The 25,149-nt window shown below is 32.5% G+C and overlaps 2 protein-coding genes across 2 annotated transcripts; both read left to right on the forward strand.

The window, feature by feature from the left end:
• Nucleotides 1–4,919: 4,919 nt before the first annotated feature.
• On the forward strand, nucleotides 4,920–8,576 carry LOC308259787 (olfactory receptor 5D13-like; the record flags this gene model as incomplete). Its single annotated transcript, XM_080691044.1, has 2 exons — nucleotides 4,920–4,951; nucleotides 7,652–8,576. The coding sequence occupies 2 exons, from the start codon at nucleotides 4,920–4,922 to the stop codon at nucleotides 8,574–8,576; spliced, it is 957 nt and encodes a 318-aa protein (XP_080547170.1).
• A 3,374-nt stretch (nucleotides 8,577–11,950) lies between these two features.
• On the forward strand, nucleotides 11,951–16,254 carry LOC308259798 (olfactory receptor 5D13-like; the record flags this gene model as incomplete). The annotated part of the gene is made up of 2 exons (XM_080691055.1): nucleotides 11,951–11,979; nucleotides 15,315–16,254. The coding sequence occupies 2 exons, from the start codon at nucleotides 11,951–11,953 to the stop codon at nucleotides 16,252–16,254; spliced, it is 969 nt and encodes a 322-aa protein (XP_080547181.1).
• Between the last annotated feature and the right edge of the window lie 8,895 nt (nucleotides 16,255–25,149).

Below are 25,149 nucleotides of genomic sequence, written 5' to 3' on the forward strand. Positions count from 1 at the left end.
GTCCCAAATTCCTGAGCATGTGCGGCAGTAGCATTACCTTTGGGGGGGTTTCTTGAAAAGATTCAGGTATATTGGATCAGAACTCTGCCTCTCCCAAATACTGGCCTCCACCGCTGCCACCGCTGCCACCACTACCACCATCTCAGTTTTCTCCCAAACACTTTTCCCACACAGTAAGTTGTTGAGAATTCCTGAGCATGCGCAGCCGTAGCAGCCTACCTTTGTGGCAATTTCTTTGAAAGTTCAAGGTGGATTGGATTTGATCTCTCCCTCTCCAAAATACTGCCTGCTGCCACCCCTGCTGCCACTGCCTTCTTCCTGCTTCTCCACTGAACACCTTCCTTACATGGTATGATGTCCAGAATTCCTAAGCTTATGTGGCAGGTACAGTCCCCCTTCATGGAGATATTTTTTCCAAAAGTTCAAGGTGGATTGCATAGGATTTGTCTGCATCTCCTGAATCCTGGCTGCCACTGCCACCATCTTGACCCCTATCCAAAATTTTTTAATAAGAGAAGACAGTATGTGTGTTTTGAAGAGGTGAGATCGAGCACTCAACAGCAATGAATTTTATCTCCCCTCCAAGAGCAGAGGCCACAGCCTCACCATGTAGAGCAGGATCTGCTCTTCCGAGCACATCACAGCCCACAGTGCGGTATAAATGAGCCCAGTGTCCAGACACACTGAGTTCTCCGGGAAGCATAGCTGGGCTTCCCACCCAGCACTGCTGGGCTCCTTCCAGCATGCCCAGATCATTTTTCTTACAAGCTATGTTATTAAGAGTTCCCCAGCATGTGCAGCTGAAGCAGTCTTTTCTCTAAAATCTTTTGTGATATTCTTCCAAAAATCACTTTCTTGCATGGTGGGTGCCTCATTGTCATCTTGCTTCTAATTCCGCCATTATCCACTCTTTCCCTGTATTCTAGATAGGAAGTCACAGCTTGAAATGTCTCCTTAAGTTGTCCCAATCAGATATTAATCCAAAATCTGGTGTCCAGGGCTTCTCTGAGGGATGCATGTTCTTTTTGGAGGCCGCAATTACCACTGCAACCATGGCCGCTGCCATCTATTATGAACATTTTGATAATGTTTATTCTGCTCTCCAAGAACTTAGGAACCCTCTCCTTTGGGTATAATATTCAGGAAACCACTAATGAATGCAAAACCTTGATGTTTTTATTTTAGGTTGATTTCTAACAATTTATAGTTACAGCTTTTATTTTTAGGTCATTGGCTCATTTAAATTTTTTATTGCTTCAGGATATATTCTTAAATATCTTATTTTGCATAAAGATATCTGGTTTCCCAAACACCTTCTGTTATAATACTTCCCTGTTTGCGATGGACCGGCTCAGTCGGGCACTAAATCCATTCGGGACTTAATTCCTGAAAGGTGGGCAAAGGCTTCGGTTGTAGTTCTGCAGAGATTTTTTTCTACAGCGATTCCTCTCCCTTATTAAATAAAATTCCTTCAAGTCCTTGTTCGGTGCTAAATGCGGGGATTTTTCCCAGGACTTGGGAGAGAGAAATCTGAAAATGACTGGAAACGGACAACTGCCTCTCGTGGAATTGACAATTTATTTTCCAAAACCATGATTATTTATATTTTTTTCCAGTGAAGTTAATAGTAGAAGAGTGTAAACACCAAAGGAAAATAGTGAAGGACATGTAAACAAAGTAAAAAGACACTGGTCTGGCATTCAAGATTAGTGCCAGATCCTGTGATCAAGTCCAGCTCCCTGCCCTTGCAGATGGGCAGCTTCAGAGGGCAAATTCCAGAAAGTACAGGCACACCCAGGGCTTGGAGAATTCAGCCTCTCATGGAATCTTCTTTAACTCTTTTCAGAACTTTTCGTTCCTAGGGCTTAGTCCATATAGTTGGCATGGGGAAATCAGATGAATCCGAGCCATGTACGTCTGTGACGATCCAAAGGGCTGCAGTAGGTGTCTTTCAGGTTCTGTCTGCAACACCGCCTGAAGTCTGAAAGCTTAAACAATGCTCACAACACAGTTTAGCAGATAAACACCAAAAAGTAATATGAAGTTTTTAGATTTAATTGTCAGATGTGCTCCTCTAGCTGCTGAGCACTTCTCAAGTTGTAGGCTTATTAGAAACCTATTCCTCTTTCAATAATCCATCTTCATACCACAAACCTTTCTGCAACCTACTTTTAATCTTTCTGATTCCTTTCTTTCCCATTTGGGACAATCTTAGGATAAACTTTACTTCATACAAAAATGCCTTCTTATTCTCACAAGATTTCCTTTCTTTATAAACACCAAAACTTCATACCTGCACATTTATTATTCTGACATATCCATCTTTTTAGCCAGGTGGTGCCTCCCTGTCTCCGGCAGCACAAGTACTAGGTGCAAAGGTCAAGAATCTTCCTACCCTTCCACTCTATTGTATGGGGCAGTATTGGCTGCTCATCAACTAGGCTGCTTTGAAGTCACACACAGTTTATCTTCTCTAGGATCACAAGGAGAGGAGATAAGCAGAGTCACTGGTTGCCTCCCTTACAAGTTTTTAGGGCTAATGGCTTCAGTTGACTCTTCAGGCTTTTACTATAGGTTAATGATTACAATGAAGGTCAAAGATAGGGAGGAACTCTGCATCCCCTCCCCTACCTAAATTCTTTTACAACACCTAAATTCTGACTAGATTTTATTATAGTTTAGAGTAAGGCCAAGGGTGTTTAAAGGCCCAGACATATTACTAGAAAATTTATCTTCCATGGACTCAGTTTCTCCCATAGTCCTAATCTTGGGACCCCGTTTTACATCACAGAAGCCATTAGTATAGAATCATTACCAAAAGAATAATAGCTTATATCTAAGAGCAAGGAGTACTCTGGTCAGAGACAACGCTCCCTCGGTGCTTCATCTTCCTTGAGATTCAATGCCATGTCATGCGTGGGGGCACGCAGACAGACTCCAAGGAAAGCGGGAACTTGGCACCTGTTGCCGTTAAATGATATTGATCTCTTTGTGTACTGTATTACCATATATGTATATGTTTGTTTCTGGGGTCTCTATTCTATTCCATTTCTTCTATATCTGCATTTGTAACATTATTTTCTGTTTAGATTACTTTCATTTTATAGTAAGTTTTAAGTGCAGAAGTATCAAATTCAAACTTTGTTCTTTTTCAAAATTTTTGGCTATTAGGTATTGCATATAATGCTGAATAAATTTTATAATGAGGTTTTATTTCTACATAAAATAATTTCATTTTATTGGAATTTTTATTTGCATTTAATTGTATCCATAATTACTTTAAGTGATATTGACATCTTACAATATTAGGGTTCCCAATCCATGAAAGTAAGATTTTTTTCCATTTATTTATATCATCTTTGAGCTTTATCAGCAATGATTTGTAGTTTAAGGTATACAATTAATTCTCACATCTGTTTGGTTAAGTTCATTATTAAGAATTTTTTTCCTTTTGATATAAATGAGTTATTTTCTTAATATTCTTTTCAGGTAGTTGATTAAATATATGGAAATATGACTGATTTTTGTATATGGAATATTATCCTGAATTTTGCTTGGATTAGCTTATTGTTTGTAAATGTTATGTGTGTCTAAACATATGCATGGTTAGAATAGACTGTTTACTTCATATAAAGTTATATCGACAGATTTTATCACAGATATCAATTTATATGTAGAAAGCACTGGATTTAAAAGATAGTTTTTTTTACATCTTTTTATATTTTTATTGATTCATTGTAATTATGTACCATAATTTATTAATTGAATAACATTTTTTTTCTAGTCAAATTGCTTTAGCTAGAACTTTAACACTATCCAGAACAAAAATGGTAAAAGCAAAGGTCCTTGTCTTAATTTTTTGGGAAATGCTCTCAAGTTTTTATCACTGAGTATAATGCCTACTGTAGTTTATTTTCATAGATGTCCCTTATTACATGACAAAATTTCATATATGCTTGGATTTTAATGTACTTTTGCTGGAAGGATGTGGACTAAATACAAATCCAATTTATGTGTCGATTGAGTCATACATGTTTATCCTTTATGAAAAGTTATAACACTGATTTTTTATATTTTATTTATACATTTTATTTTTATGTAATAAATAACTATATAAATATGAAAGTCAAATAGCTATTTATTATATAAAAATAAAGCTTACAATGCAATGTTACATTTGAAAAGATAATAATATGACTGTATAACTGTACTATTTCTTATATAGACTTTGTACCAGATATACAAGGTTACATACACACACACACACACACACACACACACACACACACACCACACACACACACACACACACACACATATACATATATATATATCTCCACATAGGAGTGAGAAAAACAGAAAAACAATTATCATTTTTATATTGTTGTCCAATAGTTATTTTATTTTTTAGATTTAAAATATTATACATATTTAAAGTCAAATGTATTGTCTGATAAATATATTTAAAACAAGATCATAAAAATAAAATTGATTTTTAAATTATTCCTCAATCTTTAAAAGATGTTACTTGTAAACAAAGTATCACATGGGGCCTTGTTTCATCTAATTGCTCAGTGTGTGGCCTCTTAGGTAAAGATTCAATTCTATACTCTAGGGGGAACATCTTGAAAGACTTGGTGGTTTATATGTATGACATAGTTTGGTGCTAAGGTTCATCTTTTTTTTCTCCTTTCTTTCTTTTATTCTTGCATTTATTTTGGAAAGAAAGGAAGAAATGTCATTTTTCTTAAAAATTTAATTAAAAAACAATAAAATGCTTTATTTCTTTAGGCTTGTATAAAGGAAGAAGGAGGCAGAGGAAGAGGAGGAGGTGGAGGAGGAGGAGAAGAAGACTTATTTCTAAAGAAACTTTATTTTATAAAGGTTAATAAATAATCTTTGTAAAGAAACTTCACTAGATGAATAAGCCAAATTCTTCAAAGAATTTGAGGTAAGCTGATTAAATTCTTACTTTATTTTGCTTTAGAGGGAAAATAAGGTGCTCCCATCATCTTAGCAAGACGTAAGCCCATGTATAAATCTAATTTTCATGAAAAATCATAGATTTGTTATCTAGAAATAATTCCTTTTTTCCTGTCTATAATAATAATATAAAAATAATAATTATTATTTTATTATTATCTAGCCTACCTTAATGGGGAGTGTTTCATTTTTCATTTTTTCTTGATCTCAAACTTCTTTTAATAGACACCAAATTTAATTTTAATAAGGATAAAAAATTATGTGATATATAGAATCATTTAAAATTAAATGTATTATACCGGAGATTAGATCTCAGAAGAAAAAATGTTTTCAGAATAAGGCTTGTATTTTGTAATTCTATAATTTCTAAAATGCTTATCAGAGTGCTAAGGACTTATTGAATGTACAGTGAGAAAGCTTAGATGGATGGTACTAGGATGGAAGGAAAGAATGTGCATCACAGCACCTTGATCCATGTTGAATGATCTGAACATAAGTGACACTACCTGCTGCTAAATGGAAGAGTATAAATCTCATCCTCAAGCTAGTTAGTATAAATACAGAAAGCAGGAATTTGGTTGAAAAGCTACATACATGGACAAGATATTAGAGTAAGAATTAGCTGAATATATATCAGTACTCATGTTTAATTATTTTCCTTTCAATATTAGACTGCTCAAAATTTGTGAGAGAATACAGATTTTGGAAAATACTTGAGTGCGTTTAGTTATGGAATTTGAATTCAATGAGTTCCATGTTAAATTAAATAATATTTTCAGAAAATAATAAGTATAGTAAGGTAGGAGATCAAATTAGATTTATCAGAGCCCAATATAGTTGCATGCAACTGTAATCCCAGTACAGGTTTGAGGCCAGTCTGAGCAACTTGGTAAGATTCTGTTTCAGAATAAAATAAAATAGTGTAGTTCAGAGGTAGGAATCCCCTAGTTTCAATTGCCAGTACAAAAAAAGAGCTATCAGATAAAATAAATCTAAAGAAACTTTGATGATAAAAAAGTGCAGAGATATGTGAATGGTATATTCATTTGCAGGAAATATAAGTTATGTATATTTTCTTAGAGGTTAAATCATAATGACTCAGTGAACACTACAGAGTACTTTGTTTCAACTCATAAGCCATGTAATTCTTAAAATATTCTTGATATAATGGTCTTCTCTTTATGCTTAGTGTTATTTTAGGTTTCAATGTGCAATCATAATGTGGTTCTGAGGATAAGTGAACTAAATTGTAGAAAAGAGTATTTGAAACATTTTGAAGGAACACAAGATAGATAAAATGATATAATATACCCATTTATCCACAACCATTCTTGCTTTATACTAATTTAGGATGCTTATATACATGACTTTTCACAATAGCTAACTATTTTGTAAGACTTGAGATGTTTCTGTGTTGTCAATTTACAGTGAAATTATGACTTAATAGGGAATTATAACTTAGTGTTTTTATTATCTTTTACTCCAGTGAATATATAGTTTAGGTCTAAATTTTATTCACTTATAAATTTGCACATTCAGTTACCTAATCACTATTATTGAGAACCTATCATGTACCAGTATTTCATATTTGCTTTTGAATTTTATTGTGAAACAATGATAAAATGATACATTATAAGAAAACAAGTACTTATTATGTTAAAGATATTACATAAAATTGATATTTTCCAGGGCTTACTGTTATTTACAATGATGCAGACAATGGTTTGATCATTGCTTTGGAAAATGAGTCAAGTGGACATAAAAAAGTTTAAAGAATTTAAGAAACTATTAAAACTGAGTTTAAAAGTTATATAAGGCTATTAAAACCAATTCAATGCAGAAAAAATCTTAACCAAATAATAAGTATTGTAATTGCTCAGAAAGTAATGACTCAGTTTTGGAGGTTTTGAGGTAAACTGAACTGACCACCTGAGGACAATGTGGTAGAACAATGTTTCATTTCAATGTAATGAAAATGGTTAGGACATAGTATAATTAGGTTTCTTTCATTTTTAAGTCCTTCTAAGCACTTGAATTATAGCACACCAAGAAAAGATAAAAAACTCCTACTTTTCAATAACTATTAATCATACTTTTACTTTGAAAGATCTAGAATTTGTGGAGAGAACTGTGTAAATGAATGTAAGTTTACTGTAAGGGGAAATTAAAATGTAGCTATAGAAGCAACAGTTAAAAATATTGATTGAGTCATTTATTTTCTTTCTTAAGTTTAATTCTTCACAGTTTAACACATAAAGAAATGAAGAAAATGTAAAAATATATTAAAAGCTTTTCTTGAAAATAAATGTTTTCACAAAATAGACTTTTAAAAGAGACTAGCATGGATACCTTCCTAAAATGTCAGTTTTCTCTGATGATACAATGATACTGTTTGAAAATTGGAAGTATTCCAGGCCCAATTTTATTTTTGTTCTTCCCCTCTGAAATAGCTTCTTTTATTATTTTATTTGTACAAACCTCATGTTCACTCTATAATTATGCCATTAGTCAGTCTTTGATTTCAAAACAATGTAACTGTCCAAACAATTTTCCATGACACTCTATAAAGCATCATTAAGATATCTCTGAGTTTTTCTTGATTTTACTCTGCTTCATCCACACTTTTAATTCTGAGTCAACTTTTATAAAACTTTTATTTTTATCCTAGGAATCAAGAAAATAAGACTTCCGAAGTCACCTTCATCCTTCTGGGCTTCTCAGAATATCCAGACCTCCAAGTGCCCCTGTTCATAGTTTTCCTGACCATCTACACTGTCACTGTGCTGGGAAACCTGGGCATGATTGTGATTATCAGGGTCAACCCCAAACTCCACATCCCCATGTATTTCTTCCTTAGTCACTTGTCTTTTGTTGATTTCTGTTACTCTACTGTAGTGACCCCCAAACTACTAGAGAATCTGGTTGTGGAGGACAGAACCATCTCCTTCGCAGGATGCATCATGCAGTTCTTCTTTGCGTGCACATTTGTGGTGACAGAAACATTCATGTTGGCAGTGATGGCCTATGACCGATTTGTGGCTGTTTGCAACCCTCTCCTCTACACAGTCGCAATGTCGCGGAAGCTGTGTTACTCCTTAGTTGGTATCTCATACTTTTGGGGACTAATCTGTTCTCTGACACTTAATTATTTTTTACTAGAATTATCATTCCAAGGAAATAATATCATAAATAATTTTGTCTGTGAGCATGCTGCCATTGTTGCTGTGTCATGCTCAGATCCCTACATTAGCCAGAAGATCATTTTAATCTCTGCCACATTTAATGAAATCAGCAGCCTGATGATCATTCTTACTTCCTATGTTTTCATTTTTATCACAATCATGAAAATGCCCTCACGTGGAGGCCGTCTCAAAGCTTTCTCCACATGTGCTTCCCACTTGACTGCCATTACTATTTTCCATGGTACCATCCTTTTCCTTTACTGTGTTCCTACCACTAAAAGTTCCTGGCTCATGGTCAAGGTGGCCTCTATCTTTTATACAGTGGTGATTCCCATGTTGAACCCCATCATCTATAGTCTTAGGAATAAAGATGTGAAAGAGTCAGTCAGGAAGTTAATCAATACCAATTGATCATGACTCATATTATAAATTCTGTTAGATTTACTTTTTTCAAGAATATCGTATAGCATCATCCAAGACTTATTGATTTATTAACAATATAAAACTTTATTTTTCAAAAAGTAAACAGAACATGTTTAATGTAGCCAACAGTTTATTTATCATCCAACATGTTAAATTTGATGTTGATAAATTTGCTTCCACTTTGAGGAGGAATTATGAATAATGCGTAGTATTTTTTCAGTACTGGGGATGGAAACAGGGTCATTCTAACTCTGAGCTACACCCCCAGCCCTAATTTTTATTCTTCCTTTTGAAACAGGGTCTCACTGAGTTAAACAGGGCTTCACTAAGTAGTTGAGGCTCTCCATGAACTGCAATCTTTCTGACTCAGCCTCCCAAAAGCTGGGATTACAAACATGTGCCACCATGCCTGGCTAACGCATACATGCTGTGTGAACTTATTTTTAATTCTCTTGGGTCTATAGCTGAGTAGGATTTCTGAGTCATACAACTTTATTTTAACTTTGAGTGTGACTGTGTATGTTACTCAATATATACATTTATTGGTGCATTGGAGTCTCATCATAATGTAGTTCAGAGTGATAATAACATATATGCACACAGAACTCAGTGAATTTCCCCTCACCTCCCTCTCCCCCATGCAGAAAACTGATATTTACATTGGAATTCTTACAGATGTATATAATGTCAATGAAAGTCATTCCTTTGTTGATTCCACTTCTTCTCCACTCCTTACTCTAGACCATCTCCCTGACTACACTGAAGTTTTTCCTCTGTCATGTGAAGTCCCTGTGGTATCCCAGTTACTCCCTAGATTCCATATATGAGAGAAAACATATGACCCTTTACTTCTACGACTGGCTAATCTCACTGAACACAATATTCTCCAGGTTAATCTATTGTCTTGCAAGTGACATAATTATGCTATTCTTTAGTTCTGAGTATAATTTCATCATATGTATACCCCATAAATGTATAATTCATTCATCTGTTGATGGAAACCAAGGTTGGTTCCATAATATAGCTACAGTAAATTATCCTGTTATAAACATGAAAAAATCCTTCATTACTATAATATTCTGATTTCATTCTCTTTAGGAAGAGACCAGGAGTGATACAGCTTGATCATGTGGTGGATTCATTTTAAGTTTTCTGAGGAATCTCCACACTAATCTCCATAGTTTTTGCACTAATATGCAACCCCACCAATAGTGTATACGTTATAATCATTCTTATTTCTCTACATCCTCACCAGCATTTATTGTTTGACATTTTGATAATTGTCATTCTGATTGGGCTTAGAATGTTTTATTTCAGTCTCATTAAAAAATAGAATACAAAAGCTATCTCGTCTCCAACATAATTTGTGTCATGTTTTATAGCATTTTCTTAACCAATAAATATCACATAGTTGAATCCCACGTAAATAGTTAAGGACGGCTTAGCCTGGCGGCGCATGCTTGTAATTCTAGTATTTTGGGAGAAGGAGGCAGAGGATCGCAGTTGCATGGCCAGCCTCAGCTACGTAGTGAGGCTCTGTACAACTTAGTGAGATCCTGTTTCAAAAATAAGGGATAAAAAATAGTCCTGGTGGTGTAGCTCAGAGGATGAATGCCCCCAGGTTCAGTCCCCAGTACAGAAAAATAAATAGTTAAGGAAGTATACCTGACTCATGCAGAGCTGAAAAGTTTACTAACAAACTGCATAGATAGAAATAGAAAACAATAATGTTCAATATGTCAATATTTCTAAATTAATGACAATTTTAGTCTATGGGAAAATATCTTTCTGTATTCCAGATAAATATATTTTTCATAGGTTGATAAAAATTTTCCATATATTGATGGGCCATTTAGTTGGCTCAACTAAATTACTGTCATCACTATTGTTACATGCTAATCATACTGGACTTATAGGAAATAAAAGTCTTGGTAAATTTTCCTGTTACATAGTCCCAATCCAATTTCAGACTATAAATTAAATTCCTGGTTTCTCTTGAATTGTGATCTTTTTATTTTCCACTAAAAATGTGAATTCTTTTACTATAATGCTTTAACATCAAACTGGCTAATTTTGTCAGTTTATTCAAATAACAAATTATTTTATCAAAATATAATAATATTTCAATAAACTATGCTATATGTATGATTACAGTTGGTATTCTGTCAATTTTATATCATGCACACTTTACTAAATGTTACATCAAGTATTTAATAAATTTTAATAAAATCATGATTAAGAAAACATGTATTTATGGAATGAGAATAGAATACAATGGACTGTATTTGGCACATTATATAAATTCTTATATATACACATGTGAGAATAGCAATGTCAATCCACATATCATGTATGGGGAAGAGGGGGAGTAGAGGGCAGAGCCAGAGAGAAAATTCACCCACTGCTGTGTGCATGTTTGTTACAATCATTATTTAGTATATTATGATGTGAGGCTATAAGACTATATTACACCAATAAAAGTATAAAAACTATATATTTTTAAAGTGTGGGTAGTAGATACATGGTAAATTATCATTTTAAAACAAGATCTAGTTTTATGTCTTGCAGGAAAAAATACAATTTTAAGGACTAATATATCTAGTGAGTTGCAACGTCCTTTAGAACAGACTGTTCTGTTTTGAAAATGAAAGAACAGTTGTTTACACAAAAGTAATGCAGAGAGCTAAAGTAATATAGTAATCAAACAGCATAATTTTTGCACATATGGACCAGAGTAGAGATACAAAAACAAATCTACACACTTATATAGCCAAATGATTTTTGACAAAGTTGCCAGAAACAAATCTTAAAGAAACAGCAATCTTTACAACAAATGGAGTTGGGAAAACTAAATATGTGGATAACAAATTTAGAACAAAGAAGAAAATGAAAATTTTTGACATGAGGAATAGAAAAGTAATACAAAATTAGTAGAACTCAGCATTGGTTTTTTGAAAGGTCAAGCAAAATTGGCTAAATCATAGGTGGACTCTGATAAACGAGGGAAAAACCAAATAAAATCAGAAGTTAGAGTCATCACAACTGATGCCATGGAAATAAAAATAAATAAATAAAAGTGACTGCTAGTAACAGTCATAGGGAAACATTGTGTGAGCTATAAGAAATGGGCAAATTCTCAAAACCATAAAATCTATCATGATTAACCCATAAAATAGGAACATCCCAAGACTATAAGGAGATTGACTTAATAAGCAAAACTTTCCAACAAATAAGCATTATAAAACCAGTAGTATGCTTCTTTCTCTATTTCAAAAATTAAATAATTTTGTGAAACTGACATTTCAATGATAACAAAGCCAGACAAAAGCAAAGAAAACTACATATCAATATTCCCAATGACTATGGATCCATACTACTTTTATATCCTCAGGTACATGTTTCTCGTATTTAGAATTATTAGAATCCTTCTTTTTCCTGTGTTCTAAGAGAATCATATTCATTGTGATGATATTTTCTAAAGACATAATTACAGAGTTGTTACATGATTGTCTCTATCTCATTTATAAAAAGGCCATGAGGTCAGATGCATAATTTTGATCATGAACCACAAGTTAAAAGACATATGATTATTATTGGAGGGAGTGGAGCTTTCCAATGTTTACAAATGCATTTTGGATTGTACATTAGAGAGAAATAAGCTTTCATTACTTCAAGGTACTGGTATTTTGCATATATTATCTTTACAGACATGATGCATAGGGTTCCCAAAATTAATAATTAATTTTTTCTTAATATGCATTTTTATTAAACAGATTTATTTTTATAAATATATAATCAATATTTTTAAAGACTCAGCAGTATATATAAACCTCTGAAAATGTTACTTTTGGAAAATAAACACAAAATACTTTATATTATCTTTGATTTAATTGTAAATGCTCATACCAATTTATAATATATTAGTAACTAACAAAGGAAAGTTAAAAGTGTAATATACTATGTAGGCAAACAAATTTAGAGATAAAGCAACATAAATATACCTTTGTAGTAAAATAAAAAATAATATCAATATGAATTAATAATAATTTTCTCTAGATTATTGTTTAATATTTTTCCATTGCATACTTCTGTATTTTATTTTCAAGAAAATATATATTATTATTACTAATGAGTAAAGATGATAATGTAAATCCTCCAGGGCTTTAAAGAAGTGATATACAATCAAGATATCACATGGGATGGTGTTTACCTCTAATTGCTCTAATCATAGCATCCCTGGCAAGCCTTCGGTGATAGTCTCTAGTACCTGGTCCCCAAGGTCTTGATGGCATATAATTGTGACACACTGTGTGCAGGATTTGAGTATGAGTCATATCTTTTCATGTAGTACCTATGAGTTCTCTTCTTAGGTTGGAAAAACTATATAAAACATCTGATGAAATACACTGGTCTCTACTGTTTTCAGGGCAATTTCTATTAATGAAACACCAAGCAGAAGAGTTTTTGCATTTTTGTTAATTGGCAAGAAATTCCTCAGTAAATGGATCACTCAAAGGCTTCTGTATTTAAGTGAGTTTATTCAGTTTTTGTTACTACATTCTATTGGGAAAATGTTGAGTCCTTAAGATATTTGCGGGGAACAAAGAGATGTCTAGCTCTCAATATCAAAATTCCAATTAATTTCAGTAAAGAAGAACCTGTGGAATTGCTTCTAGGTTTTCTTTTTTTTCTTTATGAATAGATATCTACTGTGTACCAGTACTTGGCATTATCTATTTTTGGGCTGAGATAGGTGGATAGCAGATTTGAGGCCAACGCACAGCAACTTAGTAAGAATCTATTTCATAATAAAAAAGTTAAAAGGGCTTGGGGGTGTCCCATAGAAGTAGAATGTTCCTGGATTCAATCTCCAATATCACACAGCACACACACACACACACACACACACACACACACACACACACGCAATCTTTAAACTCTCCATAATTTCTCAGAAGGTAAGTCAGAGTAAATCTATGTTCGTAAATGATAGATTGCAGCATTTTGTAATTATAAACTTCAACGTTTGCCTGTACCCACAGATGAGGAGCAATACATGATGTTTACTGTAGAAAGTGGTAAAGAATTATAATAGTGCAAATAGGATGGAAAAATAAACTGTAGCAAGTTAACATGTTGTATGCAGCAGGTTGATTAATCCAGTATGACTAAAGAAGAATGTGTTACTGGTAATGAGTTTGCATAGTTAGATTTGAACAGTTCTGGCAAAACCTGACCCAACAAGGTAGATTTTTATTAACAAAAGGTTTAGAATCTTTACAGTCAATAGAGTCAGGTTAAAATAGTTAGAACTATTCTTTCAGCATTCCAAAGGATATTTTAGATTGATAGGAATGTGGATAGGAAGTGTGGCCATAGGTGAGCATTGTGCTGCTAAGGTGGTGGTAGATGACTGTTGCAGAGGAATTGTTGAACAATTGGTTCTTTTGAAAGATACCATTCTGACAGACAGAAGCCTGCAATAACCAGAGAAATTAAGAAGGGAACATATACAGGAGAATTTGAAAATATAGCTATGTTTTTAGATTCAATGCCTAAGTGAAATTCTGGAGCATTTCTCTCCTGTTCAGGGAGAAGTTTCCTTCATTTTATTCTAACATGTCTACCTGTTGATAGTCTTTCATTTTGGGGCCTGATTTTCATTGCACTCTATAGTATTTGAAGCCAAACTAAATGCTCATTTTGTAATAAATATAATGCTGCATGTTTACTAAACATTATGCCACATTTACAAACATTTCCATTAACATCCTAGTGATTTAAGTTTTTTATCATGATCATCCTTATTTTGCTACTGAGGAAATGTCTAGTGGCAACTGAGCACATCATGGTGTCTTGTTTAAGATGTATCTCAATTCTGACACTTCTCCTTAGCAAAATTTTAAATATGAATCAAGATAGAAGAATTTTTTGCTATGGCTTAATATACCCATACATAGCTAGCATTTTCTGGTTGTTACTCTTCATTACTAATCCATATAGTAAATTTTACTATACTGGAAAATCAGGAGAATTTCACTTATTACTGCTTTAACTATTTGTCATTGCCAGCACAGTCCATATTTTGCTATATGCTATATAATGCATACTATAATTCTATGTTAAGAACAAAATTTTATTATTTTTAGAATTAGTTACACAGGAATAAAGATATTTAACATACTACCCAAGCACAGATCCAGAATGTATTAAAATATTGAATTACTAGGAGTAAAACGGCATTGAAAAAGAAAATAAGAGAATCAATAAAATATTTTTATGTGGAGGTTACATTTTACAACTTTCAAAGCAGTTCTAAGTTAATTGTATTATAGCTTAAAAGGCGAGGAAGTGAAGAGACTGTAGGAATGTTTTATAAGTAAATGCTATTAAAACAATATATCAGGAGAACTTAGTATTTTGAGCAACACTCTTTAATAACAACACACTAGGCCGGGAGAGGTGGCGCACGCTTGCGTGCTTGGGAGGCAGAGACAGGAGGATCGCGCAGGTTCGAAGCCATTGGCGCTGGCTTAAGAGACCCTGTTTCCAAATAAAAAAGTATAAAATAGGTCTGGGAGTGTAGCCTGGAGATAGAAGGGTTTCTGGGAACCCCAGTACCACATACACAAAGCAAAACACTAAATTTCTCCATATTTCTTTCTGACATTTCTCTATTACAAATATTAATTTTCATCTTTCTATATCATTCTGTTTTGTCTATAGAATCGAAGAGAATCAGACCTCTGGAGTCACCTTCATCCTCTTGGGCTTCTCAGAATATCCGAATCTTCAGGTGCCACTGTTCCTGGTCTTCCTGACCATCTACACTGTTACTGTGCTGGGGAATCTGGGCATGATCATGATCATCAGGGTCAACCCCAAGCTCCACACTCCCATGTACTTTTTTCTTAGTCACTTGTCCTTTGTTGATTTTTGTTATTCAACTGTAGTGACTCCAAAACTACTAGAGAACTTGATTGTGGAGGACAGAACCATCTCATTCGCAGGATGCATCATGCAGTTCTTCTTTGCATGCATATTTGTGGTGACAGAAACATTCATGTTGGCAGTGATGGCCTATGACCGATTTGTGGCTGTTTGCAGCCCTCTCCTCTACACAGTCGCAATGTCGCGGAAGCTGTGTTCTTTACTGGTGGCTGCATCCTACTCTTGGAGTGTCCTCTGTTCTTTAACCTTCACTTACTTTTTGTTGACTTTATCGTTTTGTGGCACCAAGTTTATAAATAACTTCGTCTGTGAGCATGCGGCCATTGTTGCTGTATCCTGCTCTGATCCCTACATTAGTCAGAAGATCCTTTTAGTCTTTGCCACATTCAATGAAATAAGTAGCCTCTTGATTGTTCTTACCTCCTATGTTTTTATTTTTATCACTGTCATGAAAATGTCTTCAACTGGGGGTCGCTACAAAGCCTTCTCCACATGTGCCTCCCATCTCACCGCCATTACTATTTTCCATGGTACCATCCTTTTCCTCTACTGTGTGCCAACTACCAAAAATTCCTGGCTTGTGGTCAAGGTGGCCTCTGTCTTTTACACAGTGGTCATTCCCATGTTGAATCCCCTGATCTATAGTCTCAGGAACAAAGATGTTAAGGAGACAGTTAGAAAATTAATCAATACACAGTTATGTCACAAAATTTGATTCTAGAAATATTATTTTTGTATTTTCTGTATTACATAGTGTTATGGCTTAATAATAAATCAATACATGGATTTTCAGAATACTTTAACTTAGCATTTTTCTGTTCACTCTAATATTTAATAAAGTAAATTAAAATTTGAATACCATTAGAGCTAAGAACTCAGATTATTTACACTGAATTATTGATTTGTACATTGTAAAACAAAAGAATATTTTTGTGTGAATATATTTACCACGTTGCCTGTGTGGTAAGGAATGGGATTTGGAATATGATTTGAAGAATTATACCATACAACAAGGAAGTTTATCTCATAATTTCTTCCTTGTAGATTGAGAGCTATTCAATATAAAACAATATTCAATATAATTATTTTTTAAATTAAATTTAATTCTTTATGGACTATTTGATATTGGAAATTTTAGACAAAAGTTATTAAGCCATTATAAATTATGTAAATTTCCCTAATAAAGTCTAGAATTTAGTTCACTTAAGTTATTTTTAGTGTTATAGATTCTATTTCTTTTTTATGCTTCTGGAAAGAAAATGATTCATTTTACAAAATATGGCCATTATTCTAGTTTTACCATTTTATGTTAAAGTGGCTCTTTGTCAGTTATTATCTATTAAAAATTTCAGATATAATTTAAAATTTATTTTAATTTATAAGAAAAAATGTTGAATGATCTTATTATTTTTCAAGTGCCTGTTCATCACATAGCAATATAACAACTATGATACTGATAATGGTATAAGTACATATGCTTTTCAGTCTCATCTGTTATCAGCTGAGGTGTTTGGACTAACTTCTATCATTTTTCCTGGACAATTTTAATAATAATAATTCTCAGTGTAGTGAGTTATTATCTCTGACTTGAATTTATCGGATGACCTTAAGAACTATTCTCCATTTGTATGTCCTTTTATAAGAAATGTGTTTGGATCTGTTGACCAAAACCTAATTTGTTTGTTTATATGTCACTGAGTTTTTAAGATTGCTTATATATTCATCAATTTGCCTGCCATTTCTATTTATTCTTTTGGAAAATGTCTGGAGAATAGGGATATTTACCATGCTTATTTTTTCCAGTTTGTGAACATAGAACAAATTTATACTGTCTGCATTAAATACTCTTAGTAGATTTTTATAAAGTATATTTAGAGTAGTTGGTCTAATACTAGATATTTGGTATTCTAAAACTATTATAAGTAGTATATTTTTAAATATTCATTTAATCTTACTATATTTCACAATTAAAATTTATACTTCTGGTTGGTTTGTATAATCCAAATCCACAGACTCAGTTTCTGAAACTAAAATATGTTCTCAGCTTATAAAACAATTGGTAGATCAAGGGGAGTTGGTACTATACAGACAGATTCCTTAACCAAACCCTGCATATTATTTTTGAAAAAATAATTGTGTTGTCAGTATTTAGAGTTGCAACATGATGATGAAGAGAATTATCGATAAGATATAGAACTAGTTGCACATATATATTAAATAATTATGCAACTGATTTTGTAGATTTATTTTGAATTTGAAAATATCACAAAACTTTTATCTATTTTTTTCTAATTTTATTTCTACATTATTTTTATTTTTCTCTGTGAAATGTCATGCTAAGAAGAAATTACATATTTTTGTCTTATTTTCGCTCATCTTTTTATTTATATATGTATGTATGTACATATGGACTTAGAAATAGACTGGTTCAAATTTCTAGTGCATAGAAAGTAAAACAAGACTGGAAGAAAAGGACCATGGGAAGAGAAAGAGGAAGTACTGGGGAATGAAACTGACTATATTATATGCATGTGCAAATATATAACAGCAATTCCCACCATTAAATAGTTATTATGCACCTAATAAATAAATAAATAAATATTCTATAATGATTTTTGACAAAATAAGAAAATCTAGGAATATTATCGGTTTGTATTCAGAAATATTTTTTTTAGTTCTTTACTATTCAGTATGAATGGTAAGGAACTTAATGGTAAATAACTTAATTTGTTATGTGAATTTCCTTTATCAAGTTATGTACTTGTTTTTATTGGCTAAGGAGTTTGTACCTGTTGATATTAAATTTTAAAATAGTTCCTGAAAGTGTTTAAATAATCACCAGTCTTTATTCTTGCAAACTAATAATGTCTAGAAGTGTTTGAAGTGCCACCAATTGATTGATAATTATTAATATCATGTAAAATTTATCTGAAAGTTTAAGAAGACATTGCTTGGACATTTTATGAGCCTAGGTTTTCCTAGATTTGCCATACTATTCTACTTTAATATTTCCTTGTTATCTTCTATTATTAGTCCTTTCAAATTCAGTAAACTTTTTGACTTAGTCAAATACAATATCTTCTCCCATTGTAAAACAACAAAATTGATAAGTTAAATAAGAAATTCATTTTCTCAATGGTTACATGGTTATTTGACCTTGTTTTATGAACAAATTTTATATTTGACTATTCAGAATATTTTTGAGATAGTTCCATATATTAATTCAGGTAGAGAATATGATTTCACAATTAAAATTTATACTTCTGGTTGGTTTGTATAATCCAAATCCACAGACTCAGTTTCTGAAACTAAAATATGTTCTCAGCTAATAAAATAATTGGTAGATCAAGGGGAGCTGGTACCATACAGACAGATTCCTTAACCAAACCCTGCATATTATTTTTGAAAAATAATTGTGTTGTCAGTATTTAGAGTTGCAACATGATGATGAAGAGAATTATCGATAAGATAACTAGTTGCACAATTGCTCTAGAAAGGGTGTTTATATTATGGAAAAAAATAAATAAAAATGAAAACTACCCTTTGGTTCTCAGCAATCTGTTTTAGAATGACCCTTTGCTTAGACTTTAAAAATATCTTTAGTGCTCTAATCTCTGGCATGAAATACTAAACCAAATCTATTGAGGTGGATTGTCCAAAGGATCTTACATTTACTTTTGGTGAGCCATTCCCCTGTACAAAGAACTCACACTTGTAAAAACAAACCATAAAATGATGTTTAATTTTTGCCAACTAGTTTCTTTAATTCTTCCAATAGTAACTGTTTGGGAATTTCTGTCTCTTGTAAAAATCTTGTTTTTTATTTTCAAATGCCAATATATTTATGTACATTTCTCAAAATTTCCTGGTCAGCTCTCAGTGTGTTAATATTTTTATGGGTAGCCTTTGACACTGCTGTCTCTCTTTCCTGACTTGAACTCTATAAGAGTAAATACAGGAATCACAATAGATGGATTGAAAATATAGTACTGTGATCTGAAGACCTACTAGTCTGTTCTGAAGAATATAGTCAGATCTATAGGAAAAGTAATCTTACCTCATAATAATCCAATTTTAACCCACTTTTTAAAGACATAATTAGGGTATAGTACTAAGCCTATGTTATATTAGAGTATAAAAATAATGTAGTACAGAAGATTACTCAGCAATAAAGAACAGGATTATGTCATTTACAAAAATTTGATGGAATTGAAGAATACCATGTTGAATTAAATTAGTCAGTCTTAGAAAGTGAAGAGCTATGTTTTATTTCATTAGGTAGAGAGAAAATAGAAAATATAAGTGACTTTATTTTTAGTGTGTGGTGCTGGGAATTGAACCGAGGGGCCTCCCAAGTACTGGGATTAAAAGTGTGTGCCATCATGCCTGGCTCATAAATGACTTTAAGAAGAGCAAGAGCGAGAACAAGAGTGAGACAGAGACAGAGAGAGACAGAGAGAGGCAGAGAGAGACAGAGAGAGAGACCTGTAGAGTAGTGAAAGGAGATTGGAACAGAGGATTAGAATAGAAAGTGGACTGAGAATGAAATAGTCCAGAGTAATACATACATATATATACCTATCTATGTTTATAGTTGCATAATTCATAATCATCAAACTATGGAAGCAGCAAGATGTCCCTCAACAGATGGATAGATTAAAAATTATTGGATATATACACAATGGAATTCTACTCAGCCACAAGGAAATACAAAATCATGTCATTTGCAAAAAAATAGGTGGAAAAGGGAGAGTATTATAATAAGTGAGATTAGTCAATCCCAGAAACTGAAGGGTCAGATGCTCTTCCTCATATGCAAAAACTAGGCAGGTATTGGGTCACAGGAGGGACTCCAGATAAAGAAGGAGAAACCTTAGTGGAGTGAAGAGTACCTAACTGAGGGAGATGGGAGGGGAAGAAAGACTTGAAGGAGGAAACACCTCAATGGACGTGATGTACACACACAAATTTGTTAAAGCAAATCAATCACTGCAGAGCATGGGAAGGTGGGGAGGGAAAAAGAGCGGAGAACTGGGAGAGCACTCACAAAGTAATGTGTGCATGTACACCTCCATTACCTTGAGCACCTAGATGTATGATTACAATGCACCAATAAAAATAATGCTACAGCAATATGTGAATGTATTATTACAAATCTCACTAATGGGTGTGGAGAGTTAAGAAGGAGAAGCAGAGTCTGATATGGAGGGAAACACTCTGAGAACTGTGTACACGTATGTTTTTAACACTTGGAAACTCATCATGATGTATATACTTGCAATGCACCAAAATTACAAAAATTATACATAATACATAGAATATTTATATCTAAGTACGTGTGTAAATATACAAGCAAATAAAACACTATACAAGTTTATCAAGTATAAGTCTGTTGGAGATATTATAATAGATATGATCGTTTTTTGGCACTGTGGTTTTTGTGGTTTTTGTAAGTAGAAACTAAAAAAAAAAAGAAATTCCATTCTTAGTAACAGAAGAGGAAGTTCCCTCTAATTATTTTGTTTTTTATTCTTAACAGCAAATGGTATTCTCTAGGGTCTGTGTCCCCAAAGTTAAGCAGTTAGATATAGAACAAACATGATGATATGATATAATTTCAAGCTCGGTCTGTTCTTCACCTCCATTACTTTGCTCTAACCATTATTTTGACTGTTGAAAAATATTCTTAGTTGCTTACTTTATTGAATTTTATTCTACAAGCATCATTTATTTCCTTTAAATCAATGGGAAAGTTTCTGGGAAACTTTTGATTTTCAGAGATATTATGCATACAGTTTATTCATAATGTCAAGGAAGTTATCAGTTAAAAATGTGCATCAGGAAAATTTGGCTTTTGGTGAGTTGCTTTAATGTTGAACATCGTTTTGTTATTGTATGAGTTATATTTAACAACTAAAAACTTTTAGTAAGAGAAAAACATATGTGAGATAAGGAAGAGTAGTAGCAACTTAGTTTGGCTAACCATATATATTTAAGGTATACATTCTCTTCTCATTTTTCCTATGATCAATATTCTGAATTTAAAAATGTGCCCTTAATTTATATATTATGTACACTAGGGGGTTTCAAATGAATGTTAATGGTAAATTTTATCCTCATAAAATTTAATGAATTCAGAAAAGTAAAGTATATCACATACATTGATATATGTATAAAATAATAAAATATTTCATTTTTAAATATATATTGTGGGAATATATGTACAAAGAAAATAGAGCAAGAGGAAAATGGAGATATTCAGATAACCAGAAAATTATTTTTGGAAGAGCTTTGTAGAAAACTTTTGATTGAAACAAGACATAGTATCAAACATCTAAGGAGGAATGTGTTCATTTCAGTGGACTAAAATAAATAAATATTATGTAAAATAAAAATTTAAGATATTAATATGAATTGACAAAAATAAGTTGTTTATTTATTTTCTGAGAAATATAGAAATCCATAAAGCATACTTTTATTTTTCTACATTTTATAATGCAATGCTATAAAAACACTTCAATTATTGTATTCAAGAAATTATTGGATTTTTTTTCTTTTTTTGTGATACTTGGGGGTGGAATCCAGAGGCTGTCTCCCTCCAGGCTATACTACCAGCTCTATTTTATATTTTATTTGGAAAAAGGGTCTCACTAAGTAGCCAAGGCTGGCTTTGAACCTGGGTGATCCTCCTGTCTCAGCCGCCCAAGTGCAGGATTACAGTGTGTCCATCAGGCCCAGCTAAATAATTGGATTTTAATTTTTGTAAGATGGGAAGGCACCTTCTGCTGAAATAACTGCTTGTAATAATAGGAGTGAAAAGGGAGGGATATTTTGATATTTATACATTTTCACTGATTCTAACTGATGTTACAATACCCACAACCCAAAATCATAAAAAGAAACACAAAGTACCAGTCCATGATAGAAAAACAATATGAAAATGAAGATGATATAAGCACTGGAGTACAAAACCAATGGACATGTGAATTCACAGCTGTGTGTTAATTCAAAGACTAAAAGGAGTCACAATATATATTTGTAAGATATTTTTACTTCTCCAGTGCACTAAACATGGATATTGATGATTCATGCAATTTTAGTAATCATGGGGGTACTTAGAAAATTTATCCCTGAAGAATCTCATAACTACATTGACAAGATAATCACCATAACACTTTAGCAATTAATGTGTCTTGCATGCTTTTTTATGTACTTGCTGATTTGTAAGCAAATATACTGTACAGTCCTTGCCCTCAAAATGACTGTGAGGCCAAGAAAGAAGGAAAACATTTATGTGCTCCTGAACATTTCTACGTTTGTATGGCTCCCTATGCTAATAAATAAAGCATATTATCTACTCTGTGAATAATCTACCTGAGTTGAGATGCAAGAATATTTTCCTCAAGGCATAACAAATCGTCTAAATGATAACAGTGTTCAAAACACTGGGATGATCACTGATGATTTGTAAGATTAATGGAAGCTGAAATTATAATGAAGGATTCTAGTCAGACAGAAAAGTCCTGAATTAAGGCAAGAAATGTGGTCAGGGTTACATTCAATTAGGATAAAAAGTCTTGCAGACAGCAATGAGAAATACCAGAGAAATCAGAGAGATATGGTAAGTAATAGAGTTTACTGAGTACATTCCTTCTGAGCCGCATTAGATTGTCTGTGATAATGGGTCTAGTTTTTAATATTTATATCAGCTTAAGAAAATTGTTATAGAAAGAATATTGACCAGAGACTATGAGATATGTTTTAACCAATATGAAAGAGTAATTTCAAAGTAAACAAAAAGTACAGATATCTCTCTAGAAAAATCCAAACTAGGTAAGGTGTCTTAAAATAGTTTATATTGTGGAAGAGAGTAAGCTTTATTTTTCTTTAATCCTCCAAATTAATTTTTTGGTTAAGATAAACATTATAATTAAAGTGTCCTAATAAAGGATATGCTAAGATACATGCTTAAAATGACTGATGATTTGGTTTATTTCCATGGAAAGTTTTGAAAGGCTTCCTTTAGGTCTGAGGACAGGAGTTTTCATATAAAACTAGACAGTAGACATGTCGTTAATAAAGACGGAATACAAAGCATTTAAAAATTGTCAGGATTTATTTTCTTTTAAAATGTGTCGAATAATTTTTCTCCAAATTTTGTTTCAATTTCTTTTTAGGGACACCCAGAAAGGTCATTTATTTATTCTCCACTAGGATACAGTAAATCATTCTGGAAACTAGTTCTCCAAACCAATTTGTGAGACCTTTATGATACAATGGTTTCAGCGGGCTTTCTTTTGCACTATAAAGTTCTTGATCTGCATGGTGTTGACCCAATAAAAGTAACCAAAGTTACTGAATATAAAGACAAGAAATTTTCATCAATCCATGTAACTAACTGAATAAAGTTCACATGCTTCCATCCAATGTCTTGCATGATGGACACTGTTGATGGTACAGCTGATACCATGCTGCAACTGGTAGAGGCAGATTTATTTTATGGGTGGCTGTCCTTTTTTATGCATAAGAATAAAATATGTGTCAATTCTCAAATGTGTTCAAGATAGTTTCATCAGGTTTATTGACACTCCACAAGGATTTCTAGAATTCATCTTCCTTTTGAGCTCAATTGTGAGAAATTTCTAATACTTAGATACCTTTTAGATTACAAAAATGGAATGTTATCATTCAGTCTTACAGAGTCTTTCCTCCTTGACCAACACTCTTATGTTGGCCACATAAAAAAGTAGTTTTGCAGATGATTTAAATAAGATACTATAATTTTAGCACTCTAATTTTGTAGTTAATAACTGCTGATAAATAACTGGTTGTTTATTTCTGTTTAATACAATATGTACTACAGACTACATAACCAAAAGCAGGTAATCAATGTTAAACATTTGATGTAATTAATAAATTTTTAAAATATATACTAAGGAGATTACTTTTATTATTCTATACAATCATAACAAATAGATATTGGTGGAATTACTGATAAGATAATCTAATGATCCTCTTAGGTAGAGTGTATGCCTAAAACATGTAAAAAATAATATGAATAAAGAACTCTTATAACTGAAGATATATTTTCTTTCTCAAATTTTAAGTATTTTCTTTTTATTTGTATATTAGACATATTTAATGTTTCTAAGAAGTTTTTAATGTTCAGAATCCTGTGAATTATAACATCTGTTGATTATCTGATTTAGCTGTATGTCTCTTTTTTGTCATATAATTATATTTTATCATGAAATATTCTCAGTTACATTTGTAGAAAATTGACATAAAATAATTATATTGAAAAATACTACTTTTCATAATTCAGATAAGAAATGTCGAAGAACAATTTATTGAAGAAGAAGAAATTTATTGAAGAAATGTTGAAGAAGATATTGAAGAACAATTTATTTCCTATAATCAACAGTCATTGAGTGCTGGAGTACAAATCTAGAGTGAAACAGAACACTTATGAATGCAAACAGACAGTATTTGTCTTCACTAGTTTATACTGAGCCTCACAGCAGTTTCCACCACTGCGTCATGTAAAGTTTGGGTCTTCGATTTTACTTTTCTCTTCCTTCCCCTCCTTTTTTTTTTTTAATCAACAACC

Source organism: Muscardinus avellanarius, assembly GCF_963383645.1.
Source record: "Muscardinus avellanarius genome assembly, chromosome: 1".
NCBI classification, from domain to species: Eukaryota; Metazoa; Chordata; class Mammalia; order Rodentia; family Gliridae; genus Muscardinus; species Muscardinus avellanarius.